Here is a 19,969-nt window from a genome sequence, read left to right as displayed (position 1 = left end):
CTGTAACCTGAAGCGTATGTAACCTGAAGCGTATGTAACCTGAGGTACCACTGTACTCAGCCAGAACTGGTCAGTTGGTTTTGCCTGCTCCTCTGAATGGCTCTTGGGCTTTCATAGAATCGTAGAGCTGGAAGAGACCCCGAGGGTAATATAGTCCAACCCACTGCAAAGCAGGAATCTCAGCTAAAGCATCCATGACCGTTGGCCACCCAACCTCTTGCTTTATAACCTCGAAGGAGAGCCCACAACCTCCTGGGGCAGACCGTTCCGCTGTCGAACAGATCTTCCTGCCAGAAAGTTCTTCCTGGTATCCTCTCTCCTTCCTTGCAACTTGGAGCCGGGTTCGAGTCCTACCCTCCAGAAGAGCAGGAGACAACAACCTTTTCCCACGTGGCCAGCCCTTGAGACAGTCGAAGGCAGGAGGCTCTTCTTTCCCAACCCTACTGGAGAGGCCGGGAATCGAACCCGGATCCTCCTCTTCCATACGAAAAGTGGGCATCCCTTTCGCCCGGAGCGGAGTTGCGCGGTGTCAGCAGAGGAAGCTCTTTTTCTCCAATTCCACCACCCCTTTTGCAGGGCTTTCCCTCCGCTTCCGCAGCCAACTTTACCCGCTACGCCTTTACGCATCTGCTTACGTGTTCGTTTATTTGGAGGCTCTCCCGCCGAGGAACCCCGGTCGCTCCCCCTCCCCTTCCTCTCCTCAGCGGCGGTGTTTGCCGGGTCAAGCCTTGGCGCGGTCACGGCGGCGGCGGGGCGCTAGGACCCGGCGGCGAGGCGCCGCAGCCGACGACGCTCGCCCCGGCGCTCGCTCCTTCGCTCGTTCGTTGGCTGAGCTCGGCTTCCTGGCCAGAGACGACGACGACGACGACGACGGCCTCGCCTGGTGCGGCTTCGGTCTGCGCCACCCTCCTCCCCTCAGCCGGTGGCCGCCGCCGCCGCCGCCCACCCTTTCCCGCAGGCCATGCTGCGGCGCGGGGTCCGACCTTTCCCTCAGCGCGGCGGGGCCATGTGAAGAGCCGGCTGACACCTCCCTCAGGTGAGGCGTCCGGAGTGTGTGAGGTGCGCGCGCGAGGGGTGGGGGTGGGGTGAGGAAAGAGAGAGTCATGCGTGGGGCTGAACCAAAATGCGGACGGCGGCGGGGGGGGGGGAAGGAAGGGAAGGTGCGTATGAGAAAGACGTGGCCCCTGAGGGGGAGCCGAGAGAAGTTTGGCCCGAGTCGTTGTGAGGTGGGGGGGGGGAGAGAGCGAAGCAAGTTTCATGGTAGGTGGGGGAGGGCGGCCGGCCGGCGGCGGTTGGTTTCCCTCATTCCGCTCTCCCGAAGTGAAGGGGCGAAGGCCTAGTCAGGAGAGGAAGGCGAGGGAGTGTGAGGGAGGACCCGAAGCCCTCCCGCTTTGGGGTGAGACAGGGGGCCTCCTCCTCCTCCTCCTCCTCCTCCCCTCCCCCCCACCCCAAAAGCCCTGAGGAGAAAAGAGGGGAGGAGAAGCCCGTGGCCGAAGACCTAACGCCTCCCGGGGGCTGCGCGTGTTCCAAGCGCCGCGCCAACTTCTCTCAGGAGTCGTGTGGGGACGACGACGACGACGGGCTGGAGTTGGGAGCAGGCCCCGCGGGGCACCGGCTCTCGCCCTCACGTCGATGCGGCGGGGCTCCCGTCTTCCCCAGCCCGGCATGGCGCGGTAGTCGAGGGGGAGGAGGAGGAGGAGGCGGCGGCTGGCGAGTCCCGGTAGCGGCAGCGTCGAGCGAGGGGAGCGTGGCCGCCGCTTCGCTCACCTCCGCAGGCGAACTGAAGAAGGGCAAGGCCTGGCCTTTGGGCTGGAAGCGTTGGGGTTTTCGCTCCCGGAGAAGAATGGCGGCGGCGTTGGCGGCGTTGTGGCTTAGTGTATAGGAGGTGGGAATTGGATGTGTTTTAACTCGACTTGGAAGTTGGGGGAAAGGCGCCCTGAGCGTTTTCTCGGGTGCCCTTAGTTGGCCTCGGAAGAGTGGCGGCCAGTTTTGGGCGGCCGCTCCCTGCGCTCCAGCTCTTCTTCCATGGCGGCGAGGAGGGCTGCAGGTCCTTGAGTCTGGGGAGATAAGGCTGTGGGAAGAAGATGGGATCTGTGGGCTTCGCTAAGGATCCCACTAGATCGACGAGAAAAGGTCGTTCCCTTCTTGGGAGTAGGGACGTGACCCGGAAATCATGGCTTCCCTTTAGGGATCTCTAAATTTGTAAACAAGGATGCAGATACCTGGGAATCTTATTAGCACACACACAAGTCATTAATATCCTGAACCGGGCTGGTGTTGTTTGGAGACAGAAATGCCTTTTTGATAAGTCTGTGGAAGAAAACCCAGGAATTCTGCTTTGTGGTTGGAGATTATAATCTGGGATTATGGCTCCGAAATTTGGGTCTGCCCTAGTTTTCAGATTGGGCTCCGGAAGGATTTTCTAGTTACTGTGGGTCCCCTTCAAAGATTGTTTCTGATACTGGAGGTTTAGGCATGTGTACAGGAAGTGTTATTTGTATGTAGGTGGTATGGGGCAATTTCTGATGGCAGTCTTCCATGTATTTCGGAAGTTGAGAGGCCAAGATCTTAGTACCATGAGGGAGGCTGCAAATGTGGTTTGGCTGGATGATGGTTAGGGCTGAGAGAGCCCTTTGTGTATGTGTGGAGGTGGGGTGTGGGCATAGGGAATCCCCGGTGACTGGCAGTGAGGTGAGTGGGAGACCAGAGCTGCCTCTTTCCCTGCTTACAGCATCTTGATGCAAACAGCCCTCTTTCCTCTGCTCCCTCCCCCAACCTTGCAGGAACTGGCCGGGAAATGGCAGCTGTGTTTGTTGCTTTCTGAAATGTCCTTTTTAATCAGATTTGGTTTCTGTTTCTGGCTTTCCCTAAACTCCTTGGCTAGATTAGCCCTATTCCCTAGCAGCCAGTTGGCACAAGATCCTGTAGTTTAGGGTTATCACCACCTTCTTTTTAAAGTTACATGGAATTTAAAGAGGCAGTCATATATATTCTAACTTAGCAAAACGGGAAGCTACAAAGCAGGGGTCAGCAAACTTTTTCAGCAGGGGGCCAGTCCACTGTCCCTCAGACCTTGTGGTGGGCAGGACTATATTTTTTGGGGGGGAGAAATGAACAAATTCCTATGCCCCACAAATAATCTTCATACGTGTCACACTTACATATAGTTCTCAAGTATATACATATTTTATGATTTGCCTAGAGTACACCATTTATCCTGAGGTATTTGTTAGTGGGTCATTCTTGGTTGCATTCACAGAGTATTCTCCCTTTCCTTTTTGTTGGATTTCAAGTGAAGCAACATAACCATGGAAAACCAAACAGTGTAAGGTTACTAACAGATATATTGTCATTGAGAGGTAAATTATGGCAGCCTTCCTAAAAGAAGTCTATCCATGATCCCTTTTCATCTTTTATTTCCTGCAAATTAAATCACGTGGCCTATATTTTAAAGCACAGATGATGGGGCATGGCTTGTGACCTTCCTAAAGTTGTTGATCTACAACTCTCTTCATCCTTAAATGTTGTCCATGCTACCCGGGGTTGATGGGAGCCAGAGTTGAACAACATCAAGAGAGACACAAGCTCCCCATACCTTTTAAGACATTTTTGTGTTTACAGGGGTTTGGTTGCATTGCACAGATATAGAACTTGGCAGACCTCAGCAACTGAAAAACAGTTACTGGTTAAAAGGTTCTAGATTCTTCTTGGCCTCAGCCAATGGTAATCTTTCACAAATGTCATAACATACCCAGGACCTCGCTCTTTTATAAAAAGAAAGCTTTAATAAGATGGTGCATCTAATTTAACTTCTGTTCCCAATTTGTAGTCTTACAAATACGTTACTGTAAAAAGAAAAAGAAATTCTACATGAAAAGTACTTATGTGATTAAAAAAATATATCAAGGTTTTAGTTGTTAATTTCTGCTAGGGCAAAAAGAGCATTTTATGGTGAAGTATGGAGGTAGGACTTTCAAAGCAGGACTGACCACATTGTCTGAAGCACATTTTGACAGCTTAGGACAGGAGGTCTTATTTTATGATTAGGACAGGAGTGTTTCATTTCTGTGGCTGGAGAGCATGAGCATGCATCAAACTCCACACCCATTCGCTAAGAATAGTTAAAAACAGAAGAGGTCCTGACTCGACAAGGCTGTAACCCATCTGTACATACTATTAACTACTTTCCCTGCCCACGGGGAGAAATGAACAACTATGGTTTCATCCTTTGCCACTTTCTCGGGCTATAGGATTCCCTGCTCCCATCCTTTTCATACGTTTGAAACATCTACTTCTGCTGGGATCACATGATAGACATAGGCCTGAGATATTTACAAATAGGACCTCTGTCTATATCAGCTGTTCCGTGTTATTCTGGCATGTGCAGTTCCTGTCAAACCACACCCCTTCCCTTTAAACTGTTTCTGTCGTTCTTGTTGGCTGCAATTAATTCATCCATTTTGCTTGGCTTCTTTCCTAACAAACCATTCCGCCTTCCCCTTTAATTACAAGGCCTTCCCAGCACTTCACCTCAGCTCCAGCTCAGCTTGTCCCTGTGCTGGAGCAGCAGCTGCCTTTTCTGCTACTACCCTGGCCCTTAAAGGGACATTCACAGTAATTTTATGGTTCAGCTCAGCAGCTGTGCACTGTCAGGGTAGGATCCATTGCTTTTTGAAAGGGAGCAGCAAGTGGAATAGGTGGCCTTAGTGTGTTGCAGAGATGATTCCTGACAGTGCATATTGAGTTGAGGGAAAGGCATTTTCCCTGCTGCTATTAGTAGAAGCCTTTCCCCACCCCCATCTCTGCAGCTACAGAAGCCTTGCAGTTTAAGTGGTGGAGCTTGGCATGACATTGCAGTAATAGAGGTGTGTGTGGGAGAGAGAAGCTTCGTGATGTGAGGTAGATTGAAGCAGTGAAGCAGAAGCTATGGATGAAATGCGTATTTCATTAACATTTAGTTTATTTTTACACCTGGTTTGGGTACATAAATTTGATTTTGACAATGATTACTTCCTGGGGAGAAAAGGGCAGGGTGATTGATTTTGACCTGGTCAATTATCTAAGTATGTCAGCTTGGCAGAAATAAAGATTCTGAAAAAGAAGCAGCTCTGCATTCTGGTTTTATCTCTCTAAATGACTTTTTGACTTTACATTTTGGTCACTAGCACTTTCCTTCCTGGCAGCGAAGCATTTCTAAGCTCTGTCCCTGTGCAAGGGCATTTGGAAAGGTGCTGTTCTTCATGTTTTCTGTCCAGGCATACAGATGGGGGGTACGGTGTATGTTTTAAGCAATATTGAGACGCTTCTAGAGTTAAGACTGCAACTTTTTTGGCTTATGGAGCCCACCCCTCGGAAGGAATGGACATGCCTAGAGAGAAGGAGCCCACCCCCTACTGCTTAGCTCTCTTTCAACCACTACTACAGTAGCAGGGGGAAATTTCTCTGTGAAATGTGCTAGGTGGTTTTTGTCCTTTTCTCTGTAGCTTTCTTCTTAAAAGGCTTTCCATTATTTTCCCTTTTGTCCCACACCTAAAAAGCTTTTATCTGTCATTCTTAATGTTCGCTGCATGCTTACGGCACAGCAGCCTTCATTTAAGCAGTGTGAGGGGTTTGACAGTTCATTGACCATGACAGGTAGCCATTCCTGGTACAGTGGTACCTCGGTTTAAGAACAGTCCTGTTTACAAACAATTTGGTTTACGAACTCCACAAAACCGGAAGTAGTGTCCTGGCTTGCGAACTTTACCTCGGTATAAGAATGGAATCCGAACAGTGGAAGGGCACCGGCGACGGGATGCCTCATTAGGAAAAGCACGCCTCTGTTTAAGAATGGTTTCAGTTTAAGAACGGACTTCCAGAACGGATTAAGTTAGTAAACCAAGGTACCACTGTATTGGTTCTGTTTTGAGGAGGCACACAGGAAGGGCACCTGTTCTTAGTGCCAAAATTTATGAAGTAGGTACTAGGTTCAGTAAAACTTTTGAAACAAATAGCAAATACAGGAGGGGGAGGAAATATACCCATGACTTTCCTTTTAATGTGTTTGTTCTCAGACTGTAAACTGTTTGAGAGGATTGGTGTCATCTGCCATCATTATTTTTGAGGGGTATCCTAATATTAGGTCATTCCATAAGAGTCGCCCAAGTGCAAGTGTCATATCTTTCTACTGTTCATACTCTTATATATACAGGATGCCACACTATATTAAAGGTTTGTTGAAGTTTGTTCTGAGCTTTGAGTGGAAGAAGTATTATTTAATAGCAAAGCTTCATGGCAAAGCTTCTGGATTCAAGATGTAATATAAACTGTGGCTGCCGTAATTATTTTAGTAAGGAAGTTTCCTTGGTGACTTATTGTGATGTACGTGCTTACTTATGCAGAAGATGTTTATTGTCAGATTGGTCTGAATCTGTAGCTTGAACTCCATCCTCATTCATTCATCCATGTGTTGCCTTCCTTGGCAGCTGTCCAGACCTGCCTTGAGCATTTTCTCTTTAGTCTTCTATTTCAAAGGGGTGGGGAGGGAAAGGTCCTGCTTGAAGCTGGTAGGAATGCCATGTTTGGGAGCCACAGATGTCCCACTGGACACGCAGGCAGTGGACTAGGCTCCATGCCAAGAGATTATGCCCTCTGCTTTATTTTCATCCAGCTTCTTTGAACAGTGCATCTATTTAGTGCATTAATTTCAGTAACAGGAAATGGTGGCTTTTTCCCAGAGCTGCAGAGAGGCGAAAGTTCATCTGCATCCCTGTGGAATGAGAAAATGACTAGCTAGGCGGGGGCGGTGATGCTTTGGTAAAGCTTGCATCATCTGATGAGGAATTTTCACATACTACTTTGCAGTCCATGAGGCCTAGAAAGCCACGGAAGGAGCAGGCTCAGTAAAATGTTTTTAACACAGGAACGGCCCTGCATTAATACATTGAATCCCTCTTTCTCAGTAGTAATGGAGCGTTTAAATCACTTTTCCAGAACTGTTTGGTCCTTAGGTTTCCTCTCCAAGGAAAGCATTTTAGGGGCCTATTTGTGTGGCAAGTGGACTTTATAACTACCGTATTTTTCTCTCTATAACACGCAGATTTTTTCTCCTAAAAAGGAAGGGAAAATGTCTGTGCGTGTTATTGAGCGAATGTGTGGTCCCTGGAGCCGACTGGCGTGAGTGGAGGCAGAAATCAGGCAAAAATCAAATCGCGTCTCGGAGAAGGGAAAGCTGAAAAGAGGAAGCGGCTGCTTTTCTGCATTCTGCCTCAGGGTCTTACTGCCCACCCTCCTCTGTTTCGTTGCTGTGTTTGCTCAAACGGAACAAAGAGCAGCGAAAGCCCCTCCCCTCCAGGCAAGCAGAGGGGAAGGAAAGTAGAATGTCCTTCCTTCTAATTCCTCTCCGTGCTCCAGCCCGAAAACATGCAGGTGGGGGAGAGAGAGAGAGAGCGAGAGCGAGAGCTGGCTGGCTTGGATGGGTGGGTGGGGGGAAACTTTTGCCTTCCTTTCCTCCCTCCCGTTATACCCCTCTCCTGCATTCTTAGCCAGCTGCTTCTCTGCACACCCCTCTCGTGCTCCTTGTCCCTTCTGTGTTTTTCCTTCCCTCCCCACTTAAAATGTGGTTAAAAAGCATGGATCCACATGGATCCTCAGGATCTTTGCATCGGGTCACCCCAAATTCACCATCAGATCACATAGTATGTCCATGGCTACAGCCTGCACAAAAAAATCACGCACCCACTGTTGCCTGGGGCTGCAATGGTGCAAAAATGTGGTTAAAAAGCATGGATCCTCAGGATCTTTGCATTGGGTCACCCCAAATTCACCATCAGATCACATAGCATGTCCATAGCTACAGCCTGCACAAAAAAATCACGCACCCACTGTTGCCTGGGGCTGCAATGGTGCAAAAACGTGGTTTCAAAGCACGGATCCACAGGGATTCTCAGGATTTTTGCATCGGGTCACCCCAAATTCACCATCAGATCACATGTCTGTGGCCACAGCATGAAGCACAAAAATGATACATCCACTGTTTCATTCAGAATGTTTTTTCCCTTGTTTTCCTTCTCTAAAAACGATGTGCGTGTTATGCTCAGGTGCGTGTTATAGAGCGAAAAATACGGCACATATTAATAACCATCCTGTAGACATATTGCTATTTGATAGTTAAGTGAGAGTAACCCTGAAGCTTGCAGAAGAGATGTATTTAAATAGATTCTGGTATTAGAATGGAGTGCCTGAGTGGATTTCAGAACCCTTGGCTGAACTTTCCCCATTCAGGATAAGGTGAAATTGGTTCTGCTGGTCACCTCATGACATACCGTATTTTTCTATGTATGACTAGGTTTTTCCCCTAAAAAATAATGTCAAAAATTAGGGGGCGTCTTATACTCTGGGCCATCTCCCCCCATTTTCTTAAATCCGAGTCCCCCAAAATAGGTCTTATACACAGGGGTGTCTTATAGACGGAAAAATACGGTATATTTTTCTTATAAGGATTTCAATGTGAGGACTTAGATTGTGTGTTTGGGGACATTTCCCTTTCTCCTAAGAGGCAGAGATCAATCAGTCAATGTTGAACTTAGTTGCACAGTTTCTGATGAAAGCCTGGGTTTTATCAAAAGGGACACAATGGCTTTAAATATATGGACATTAAACTATCTGTCCTATTGGTATAGCACCTGCCCTGCTTGCTAATTTTGAGAGCTAGTGTAGCATAGTAGCTGCAAGACTGAGCTGTTAGCCAGGTAATCACTAGTGCACCACCTGGCTGGCCATAGGTAAGCCATTCTCTCTCAGCCTGCCCACCATTTGCAATATGGGGATAACAGTATTGTTTTACCTTACAATAAAGTGGTACCTTGGTTTGCAAACAGTCTGGTTTGCATACGTTTTGGATTACAAACACATCAAGCCCGGAAGTGCATGTCCCAGTTTGCAAACTTTTTTTGGATTACAACCCGGTTTTTTTGGATTACGAAGAAAAAAATTTTGGAGGCCCCCATTGGCAAAAGCGGGCCTTGGGTTACAACCTGTTTTGGTTTACAAATGGACCTCTGGAATGGATTATGGTTGTAAACCAAAGTACCACTGTATCTTGTTCTAAGGATTATTGGGATAAGATGTGATAAAACACTAAATGTCTTGGTATCTTTTGTTCAGTCACTGGCTAACATGTTATGTTGGAGGATTTTTTTCACTGCTGTCTGTGAAAAACAGCATCTATGTAATGACTTTAACTTTCTGTTGCATCTTTTGCATTTTCTTTTCTCCTTAGAAATGGAGGCGAACAACCATTTTAATTTCACTGGCCTTCCCTCTTCACCTGCTGCCTCAGGACAGAAATCTGCGCCTTCCTCAGGGGACAATGTCTACACAAATGGATCTCCCATGAACTTCCCTCAGCAAGGGAAAAGTAAGTGTGGGGCAATGGACTTGGGTCTTTTGACCTTAGTGACAGGCATCAGCATTGATCATACATGGTCTTACAGCAAACACTGCTAGCCCTTGCCTTTATAGATTGAGGTTCCACTTCTTTTCTGAGTATCTCTTTGCAGAATGGTAAGGAGAACTGTGTGGATGATGGTTGTGCCTCAGGAGGAGTGTAAGGAACTTGAATACCACAGCAACAGGCAAAGTTGTGTGCATTCCCACAGGTCACTGTGAAAGCACAACTGGATATGATGTGAAAATCTGATATTTTTGTTCTTACTGTTAAAGGTGGGAGAAAGAATTAAGGCTAGTCATGGAATAAAAACTCAGATGAGTGCTGTTTGCCTGCTGGGAATGGAACTTAGGGGAGGAATTCAACTTTGCACTCTTCTGAACATTCTGTCAGTTCAAGCATTTCTTCTTGCCAGGTGGAATACTCTCCCCTCCCCCCACCGTGTTCTGTTCTGGGGATTCTCCTGACCCTCTTGAGTATGGGTAGGCAAGCTAAGGCCCCGGGGGCCAGATCTGGCCCAATCGCATTCTGGGAATCAGCGTGTTTTTACATGAGTAGAATCTGTCCTTTTATTTAAAATGCATCTCTGGGTTATTGTGGGGCATAGGAATTTGTTCATTTCGCCCCCCAAAAATATAGTCCAGCCCCCCACAAGGTCTGAGGGACAGTGGACCAGCCCCCTACTGAAAAAGGTTGCTGACCCCTGCTCTTGAGCATGTGGGGGGAAGCCCTGTTGTGCTTGTGGAAGCCCTTGCGCTGGTTTCTGCTAGCATGCTGAGTTGCATGTATCTGGGCTCAAGAGTTGTTGCTGTTTCAAATATGTTATAATTCAGTTAAAGCAAGCTTGGAAGGGCTTGTGAAGATTTAGGATAATCCGTGTAAGGCATTTCCCAGTGTGCAGTTTTTATCTGACCTTGCATAATTTCTTCAGTAGTGGTGTTGCTTCCCAAAGGTTTATTAATTTTAATTAATTAATTTGGCAAAATATTAAAGTGAGGCTATTGCTTGTAAACTAACAAAGAGTGCACAGAGGAGCTGGGAATTGGAGAACATATTTTAAAAACAGCAACAACCTAAGGCAAATCTCAAAAGCTGCTGAAGTAAAAGTGTGTATTGCTGAAAACATTCCCAATTTACAGATGTTGCAATATGACCACTCTTTAAGAAGGCACTTCAAGAAATAAAGAAGGTAACTGTAAATTGAAGAGTTTTCAGGAAAAAACACCTTTTTAGGTTCACTTCCTTGTTTGGAGGAGAGGGATGGAAATGGTGTTGTCCTTTCCTCTCCCCCTTTATAGATGTTGAAGATCTTTCTAGCTACATTGGAAGGAGAGAGTCTGCTTGGGTTATGACACCACTTAGCTCAAAAGAGGAGCCTAACCTGGCTGCCTTTTTCTCCTTAAGATGCCTACTGAATACAAGTATGGGAGGATGAAACACTTTTCAGTTTCCTTCTAGAGCATGGAAATGCTGCTTTGTCTTTGATTGATAGTAGTTCTAATCTTTACATCAATGACCAAGACATCACCCCCCCATATCCCCTCTTTTCCACCTAGGCTCAAAAAATAAAACAGGGTTACCCCATTTTCTTTATCCAGAAATGTTCTCCCCACTGGCTTTCGAGGAGCCGGTAGCCTTTTCTAGAATTCTGTCTATCTGGTCATACAGGGTAAAGGTCTTCAAAACAGACCAACACTCCACTTCCGTTGCTGCTTCTGTTGTTCTGTGGGCCTCTGCCGTTTTGGCTGTGAGGACCCTGTCTAGTTTGTGGTCCCTAGCTGCTACCACCTATTTTACCTTTTCCACTCAGATTCCGATAAAGTTTCCTCCAAAAACCTTTAGAATAAGTACAGATACAGCCACCCCAGAAATAGTAGCGCTATAAAGGTCAGCCCAGCCATTGCAGTCCTCATTGATTAAGGATGGAAATGGATCAAAATTAGCATCATCTTTTTCCAGAAGACAAGAAAGAAAATACATCCTGATTACAGCTCTTCCCATACTGAAGACATACTAGGTGGAAAAGACTACATACATTGGGAGGTGAGGGGAGAAAGGGGGGCATGTCAACATTTGTTAAAGGCTAATGCATCTTTTATCATTTGTAGTTACCAAGAAAAACTTAGAAACATGACTTGAGAATGTGGCAAAAAAATAGAAATCAGTAGGCAAGGGGAGGAAATAATTTGGGGGGGATTTGGCAAAAAAGGGAATGGGTTCAAATACTGCATATGAGAGAAGTAGATGCACTGAGGTGTGCGTGTGTCTTTTTGCCTTGCCCACCGTCCAAGGAGCTCAGGGCAAATTTCATGAAGTTATTTCATCCAGTCCCTTCAACCATCTTGAGGTATGCTAGAGTGTTGGCTTGGGCTGATCTTAAACCCAGACCGTGTGATGAATTAATCTCAGAGCCCCCTCTGTAAAATCAGAATAGTGACCTACCTCATAGGCCTGTTAAGAGGACAGAGACTGTAAAATTCTTTTTCAAAGTACATGCTAATACACATTTCTTACCCAGTTTACTCAACTTCATTGTGTCTTGTTTTATCTCCCCACCCCCCACCCCTATTTTGTAAAAAGAGACAGGCCCAAAGGTGGATAGAACTTTCTCCTCAGTCAGTGTTCCTTGCATTTGTTGTGAGTTTTAAATAGCTTTTTTCCTTCCTTTTGTTTACAGGTTTGAATGGAGATATGAATGTTAATGGCTTATCTACTGTATCTCATGCTAGTACTTCAGGGACCCGCTCCTCAACCAACTCACACCTCCAACACCCCTATGACTATCTCTGGAACTATTCTCAGTACCCATCTGGCAATGGCAACAACCTCAAGGACAGCCCACTGTTCTCCCAGTATCCACTGAACGGTATTGCTGGAGGCAATCGGCAAGGCTCACCTGGGCACACCACCAATCTGAGGGGAAGTGGCAGTGGGCAAGAGTTCTGGGCAAACGGCACTCCAGGGACCATGGGACTTAACTTTGATTCAACAGAGCTCTATGCCTCTTTCCCTGATGATCAGAATTTTGAAATCCTGCAAAATGGCCCATCCAGCTTCTACACATCATCTCAGCCTTCCCCTATGCTTGGCTCTGGTAGCCAGGACTTCTCACCACAGCAGGATGAACCAGGTAGTGAGGAGCCAGTGAAGGAAACCTCCTCGGCAGTCTCAGAAAATGGCACCAGATTGATTGGCAGCATGGAGCTGGAGAACACACAGCCAGGTATGACTGCCAATGGTACCCAAACTTTTTATTCAGGAAGCTTAACTTTGCAATATGATGCCCCTGCCTGTCTGCCCCAGAACACACTCATGCCTGGATTAATCATTAGGCTATGGTAAAAGGCAGGGCCTTTGCTAGACTGAGAGTCTTGTTACAATGTAATTATCTAAGAGCATCTTAGGATGGAGATTTGCTGATCCTGCTCATTGTGCCAAGTGCCGTTAAAATTCTTCACAGTTCAGAATTTTATGGTTGCTCCCCTATTGCATGTTCTAGCTAAGGGAGCAGTGATGGAGAGAATGAATCATTACGCCTGCTTCACTTGGATTTTTAAAAATATATTTACAATATTTATAACCTGTCCTTGCCCGAGGGTGGAAATATATACATCATTAAAATACTAGATAACTACTCGAAAATCAAATGCACCTAGAATATTTAAAACTAATAATTAGAATATTCAGCATCCCTGTTTCATTAAAGCTAGCAAATAAATTTCAAATTGGTGACTTGCAATATTAATCCTCCCCAGCCCTCCCAAAGTCTAGGCGGACAGGTCTGTCTTCAGCTGCTGGCAAAAAGCAAATAATGGTGCATGACGCAACTCGTAAGGGAGGGCATTCCAGACATGTGGTCCCACCAAAGAAGACACTGTTGCATCACTGCCCCTGAACTTGGCCTAGCAGGGAAATCACACGTAGAGCCTCCCCTGCTGTTCTTGGTCCATGGGCAGGCTAATATGAGGTGATGCTTCTCCTGGACTATTCCTATCCATGGAGTCTACTTCAGCGTGATTCCAGACAACCTTCTACTTAAAGTTTCTATCAGACTTGGCTTTAGGAGGCCTCTAGCTGTCTTGCTGCCTTCCTGCTCTGGCCAGATTTCAAAGGCTAGTTTGCCACCAGCTACTTGAAAATGCAGAGGTGGCAGAGAAGCAATCTTTCTTTGCCACTACCACCACCTAAGTTTATACCTGGCAGTTTCAGTCATATAGGTCATGTGCTGATCATGAATTGCCCTTTAAGTCACCAGAAGGCACCTGCAGTTAAGGGGGACAAGAGTGACAAGTCCACACTGGTGTTGTTCATTGATTTTTGGAAAATCCTGTGGAATCAAAATGAGGGTGTGAACTCAGGCAAATACAAGTCACATATCAGCTTTGAAGAGGTTGAGGTGTGTTTGAGCAGCAGAATAACTTACTTTGCTTCAGTGTCAAAAGACCATGACTACAGATAAGCTGTCTATGTGGACCTTAACTCAAAAAGCTTTGAGTGTCATGTCAGAGGCTATTCTTAGAGTGGGTGCTTTTGTCAAGCAAAAAGGCATTATTCGATGCAGCTTTCAAGGTACACTGGAGTGATACGTTATTGATTTGCTTTAGCGACATCATCAGACACTTTGTTCCACAAAAGGCAAAAGTTCCTGACTTTACTTTGCCATCTATGCTGATTAGTTGTTTTGTGATGTTCTGTTCATTTCCATAACTTCTCTGGTTCCAATTGATGGCTGACTTTTTAATGATGTGGAAAGTATAATATTAGCTTTTAAAAAGAAAAATCTCTTGCAGAGTTGAAAATATGTGGCTACAGTGGTCCTTCTCCTGTTGGTGAGCCTCTCAGCCAGGAAGCTTCTGTCTTGGAACCTGATGCTGGAGGTGGTTGTCTGGAAGATGCTTCTCGGATTCCTCCTCCACTGGAGGACCCCTTGGAACCATTCGAATCACTGGACAGAGGTAAAGGGGTGGGGTTTTGCTTTTGCATCATTTCCATGTAGTCATCAGTTATGGCGACAGCTATATGGAGTTTGCTGGATAAGGGGCTTCTCTGGATAGTTTGTCCTGAGGCCTGTATAAATGCAGTCAGTAGCAACTTCTCTGCTGATCACAAAGTGTTCTGTGCGCTGTCTGCTACTAGCTCCCATGTGTGAGCATGTGCTGCTGCTGCTGTTACAGATGTGCAGGCTCTGCAGTAACATTGTCCTTGTGCCTTTTGATACTTGCCCTCTAAGCCTAGGCAGGTATGGGCAAAAGTTCTAAGCCTGTTTGCCCTTTCTCCATCTTACTGATGATTGTGGCTAGCTGCTAAAGCAAAAACATTCAGATAGGATTAAATAGGAGACTCGTCAGTGTAGGGACCCCGGTCTAGCATTAATGGTACTAAAGGCACATGCTCACTTTTGAATTTCCTCTTGAGCTATATTTCTACATAATGCCAAATGGGCACTTTGAGAGTCCCAAAATAGCAATTTGGGGTCAGTTTGTGCTGTATAAAACAATAGACAGGTGGCAAATAGGCTACCCTGAAGAGAACAGCTGGATCGTAAATTTGGCACAGGATGAGTTATGGACTCCAATTTTGGTCCACTGCTTAAACTTCATACCTGAGCTTTGATCCCAATACAGTGGTACCTCTGGTTACATACTTAATTCGTTCCGGAGGTCTGTTCTTAACCTGAAACTGTTCTTAACCTGAAGCACCACTTTAGCTAATGGGGCCTCCCGCTGCCGCCGCGCCACCGGAGCACAATTTCTGTTCTCATCCTGAGGTAAAGTTCTTAACCTGAGGTAATATTTCTGGGTTAGCGGAGTCTGTAACCTGAAGCGTATGTAACCTGAAGTGTCTGTAACCCAAGGTACCACTGTACTAGTGTTTGGAAGCAAGTTGCTTTAAGCGTAGATAAACATCTCCTTGCAGGATCCTTATTTTCCAGCAGTACTTTAAGCCAGAGATTCAAACTGAATGCTTGTAGCTGTCTATATATAACTCCATTAGATTTTTAATGCTATCAATTTTATTAAACTTTATCCAGAATAACCCAAGAAAAATAAATATTGCAAGTTTCACAAAAGCAAGAAGAGCATGCACGCTGCTATATGTATAAGTTGAGGTCCACAATGCATATTCCAATAACTTGAAAATAGCTTCTGTCTTCATTGGCCTAAATAGCTCTACCCTTACCATTATTTTTCCATAGATAATAGGTGTTTGTTTATCAGTCATTACAACTTCATTATTTATTGTTTTACCGTGAAATTACAATTCTTGTTGCTCCTAATAGATTTTGGATCAGATATATTTACTGGAAATATATTGCTTACAATATCCCAATAATTAATCAATATATAGGTTAATTGACCATGCTCTAACACCATCCCCCAGCATGCTTTAATACCCATATGCTTCAATTATCATGCATTGCCTCGTGTTTATAAGCCACTATCCTGACCACATCTTTTCCAGTATTTGCTATTAAACTTTTTATCCACTGTTAAGTCAATTAACACTCAAATTAACTATTTTAACTCCCTTAAGATGAGGAAAGTTGCTGGCACTGATGAAGGCATATATATTCCTTCATCTTGAGCATGTTTCCCAATTTACTACCTCAGTTGAGGATAATTGAATTCAAAATTATATATTATTCCTTTATCCACCTTCCTGAGTAATAGGTTTGCAACATTGGAAGAGGTATGAAAACATAATGGTTTTCCTAAACAAAAACATCAGATTTTATGAAAGTTGATGAGGAAGTTGTTTCTCATCAGTTTTTCTAATACCTTTTCATATATAGATGATCCAATTTATAATCTTGTTTTTCCACATTTCTGAGAATTCTCCCAGGAACTGGGGAAATCTAATTACTGTGTTGGTTTTCACTTTCATGAAACCGCAGGCAATTCCCTTCTCCGTGTGAGAAAAATCATGTGAACTGGGAAGTCCCTGGTTAAAATCCCCTTCTGCCATTAAGGTATTGTTGGCCTTAGGTGTGCCTGTATTCCCTCTGCTTCAGTTTTCTCCCTGTGATAGGGACATAATACTGCTCCATCTGTAGTAGAGATTACAGAGAAGGATATAAAGTATGCTATAAAAATGCTATTATTAACAAGCAGACACTCATGGTTTTCTATCTTGTCTTTACGTTTTTTAAAAAGGTGCTTTTCTAAAAAGAATTGCATAGAGGTAAAAGCCAGTGTGACCAAGTGATTAGAAAGTTGAACTTGGACTGGATTTCAAATCCTTAGTAAATCGTGGATGACCTTCTCCAAGTTGCAATCTGTTTTCTCCCTCTCTTTAGAAGGGTAGTATTAAAGACCAGTCTCATTTTGCAAATTAAAAGTGCTCTAGAGCATGTAAGCGATCCTGTGATCCTAGTTGAGATTATTGTGGGGGTGAGGCTGCTGAGTTGGATAGTAAGCTACAGATGTGTCTCCCAATTCATGAATTGCAGACCCAGGGACAGGTGATCTTTATGAAATGGATACATCCGAGCTGGTGAGTGGCAAATCTCCTCTGGAGGACCCTCCTGATATCTCTGCCCTGGATTGTCCTGGCAGCCCCTCTCTCAACCCTTCCGACTCATTCAGTCTATTGGCGGATGACAGCCAGCCTGACACCTCACTTTTTGGAAATGCCAGTTTGGCGCCTGTTCTTGAAGAGTCTGTTTTGCAAGGTGAGAAAGGACTACAGGTTCTAAGAGACATAGCTGCCCCTTTGTTTAGAGGAATATTGAACTATAAATTTTATGGTTTGACTCTTCTGGGTTGTAACGAAAGAAATCTAGAGTCCTGGTGGGCTTTGTTCTAGTAATAAATTATCTTGTAATTATTGGCAACATTGTAGCATATGTTTGCTTGAAGATGTATAAATGAAGGTTTATACGTACAGCCATTATGTTTTTGTTTTGGTATAGATGGGGATTAAATTTCTTCCATTGTCTGAGGATAATCATAATCTTAACTTCATAATATCCTGGAGGGGGGTGCTGTGATAATGCCCAGTAGATTGTTATTAAACTGTACTGAATTATATTAGCCGTCATTGAAGAGGCTGTATATCTACTTTTTGAGGTACATGTAGACTTTGCATCTCATAGCAACCACAGTATAGAATGGGAAATGTGTGCTAACCCTTGAGTAACTTCAGTACAGAAGATAAGGAATTGGTTAAATTTGGAATGCATAGATGACGTGACTCTTTTATATACTGTGAGGCCTTCAGTTTTCTCCCCCTCTTCCTTGAAGTCTGTTTAGAAGTGTCTTAAACAATGCACAGTGGGGAAAACTATGCTGGGAAAAGAACACATAGCCAAGGCAGGATTAATCCCTGACCTCCTGCCCATCGCCTGATGTCACCAGTATCATCAATTGATGGATGGGTTGGTGTAGTTAAGGGGAAACAGCCTCACAAGTCAAATTGGACCCCCTAATGGGCCAAGATTGACCCACAGGCCAGGGGTTCCACACCCTGACTTAGCGCAAAGTGAGTAATTTATGTGAGTACTCTTTAAGTGTGTAGGTAGATGTATAACTAAGTACTGTTAACCCCTACTCTTCTTCATCTGTGTTCGCTTTTCTAGATTATAATTATTTTCCTCTCTGCATCCCCATTTACCTGTTTTTGCCTTCTTTGCTGCAGACAGCAGCCTGGAGTTAACAGCTGTGAGTGAAGTAGGACAAGAGGGCACAGAATTTCTGGATTCACAAGCACCACTTGAACCAGAAGCTCTAGATACCCCCTTGGAAGAGGTAACCAAAAGCAGTTGTCCAGAAGACTCCACATCCATGATAGAGGGGGACAGTAAAGAGGCCTCAACATTCAGTGTGTCAGCAAAAAGTAAGGAGACCCATTTCCTGAAGACCTCTCAGCTGCCTAGACTGCATTTTAAAACATTAGCCGGTGCTTGTTAGTGTTGGTAACAGTAGTTCTTTCTGCTCAGGTGATGTTCCAAGAAGGCGGATAGCCACAGCAGAAGAGGTGCGGTACCCCTTAAAGCATGGGTAGGTAGCATCATCTGCTTGGCGGGGTGGGTTTCTGTCTTGTAAAAGGTGCTGATCAAGGCATGATGTCTTGAATTGGACAGTGCATGTATCTAGTCTTTAACAGGCCATCTTTATGTTTAGGTGGCGAAGGGAGGTGTATATCAAGAAGGGAAGCAGCCGTTGGCAAGGAGAAACCTGGTACTATGGGCCCTGTGGCAAGAGGATGAAGCAGTTTCCGGAGGTGATAAAGGTAAAACGTAGTTCTCAGAGGGGAATTGGTGGTGACTTGAGCTCTTTTGGGAACCACTTTTCCCTAGACACAGTTCCTGTTTCTTCACTCAAGGGCAAAGAGACCTTCTACAGGAGTGGATTCACTTGCCTTTGAAATCCTATAATTGTTTTTATAGTTAATCTCTCTGGGTACGTTTCATGGGAAGTGAGTCATAAATAAAGCAAAATAATCATTTGATGTAACAACCAGGACTCTGGTTTTTACCGTGCCACAGTGGTAGAGGAAGACAGGATGCTGAGTTGCTATGGGGTTCTTCCTTGCCTCGGATCTGTTGGAGGCAGTCAGCCCTGCGGAGCAGCAGTTTGACATTGAGATGATATTTGTAGTGGCGGTTGATAAACTTTTGTCGTTTATACCGTATGGAGCAGAGGTTTCAACCTTTTTTAGTCCATGGCTCCCTTGACCAACTATATTCTTTTTGTGGCACTCCCGTGAGGCTCAGGAGCCCAGTTATGTCACTCCTTGCCTGCAGAGCTGGCAGCCTTTTTTGTACACATTCCCTTGTGGAGTGTTCCCTCAATCTCCTCTCCTCACCCCTCTCCTTGAGAGTCCTCCAGGCAGCCTCTGGCCCTGGTCTCTGAGCTGCCCCACCCCCCCCCAAAGAGAGGTGCCTCCTCACATTGCCTCACAGGGGCCTGGGACTTGTCTGTCCATTCCCAACAGCAAGGGCTGGCTGGGTGGCTGGGCTCCCCTGCCAACTTGCTTGCTTACTCCGAGGCCGCCTCAGCTCCAGGCAACCAGCATCCGCTGGCCAGACCCAGAGGCACCATTCGCCTTCTGAACTTGTAGCCAAGGCTGATGCAGCAAACAGCCACACAAGCCTTTGGGAGGCAGAGGTGTGAGAAAGCATCAGAGGAAAGAGGGAGGGAAGGAAAGAGGGACAGAGGCCAGTGTTACCCGCGGCATCCCTGACCATCATTCAAGGCACACCAGGGTGCCACGGCATACTAGTTGAAAACCACTGGTATAGAGAACTATTTGGAAAGCAAAGTAGTATGGGGATCAGCACTACTTGACTATCTCTCTTTGTTATTGTTCAGTGGTCCTGCATCTCAGATAGCCTATGACTCTTCAATCTCTTCCCCTGCCCCCTGCTTCAAGCCTTGTTACTTCCTCTCAGACATGACTCACGGTAGTCACTCCCATTTCCTTCACTTGGAGCTTGGGAACTATTAACTGTGCTGAATATGATTTCTGCTTTAGAGCATCAGTCCAGAAATCAGCTTCACCCTCTTCAGATTCTTTCTACCAGACTGCAAGTGGCCTTAC

General features: G+C 45.5%; 1 protein-coding gene across 1 annotated transcript in view; it reads left to right on the top strand.

Annotated features, from left to right (window-relative positions):
• Positions 1–1,261: 1,261 nt before the first annotated feature.
• Positions 1,262–19,969, top strand: part of BAZ2A (bromodomain adjacent to zinc finger domain 2A) — a 37,729-nt gene continuing 19,021 nt past the window's right edge. Inside the window, 8 exon segments of the mRNA XM_081851993.1 lie at positions 1,262–1,396; positions 9,260–9,397; positions 12,105–12,650; positions 14,218–14,382; positions 16,878–17,099; positions 18,065–18,262; positions 18,366–18,426; positions 18,550–18,785. Coding sequence (XP_081708119.1) covers positions 9,262–9,397; positions 12,105–12,650; positions 14,218–14,382; positions 16,878–17,099; positions 18,065–18,262; positions 18,366–18,426; positions 18,550–18,785 — 1,564 coding nt within the window. The 5' untranslated portion in view covers positions 1,262–1,396; positions 9,260–9,261.

Source organism: Podarcis erhardii (assembly GCF_964252035.2).
Source record: "Podarcis erhardii genome assembly, chromosome: 2".
Classification (NCBI taxonomy): domain Eukaryota; kingdom Metazoa; phylum Chordata; class Lepidosauria; order Squamata; family Lacertidae; genus Podarcis; species Podarcis erhardii.
Note: the sequence above shows the minus strand (reverse complement) of the source record. Positions and strands in the feature narration are given on the sequence as shown.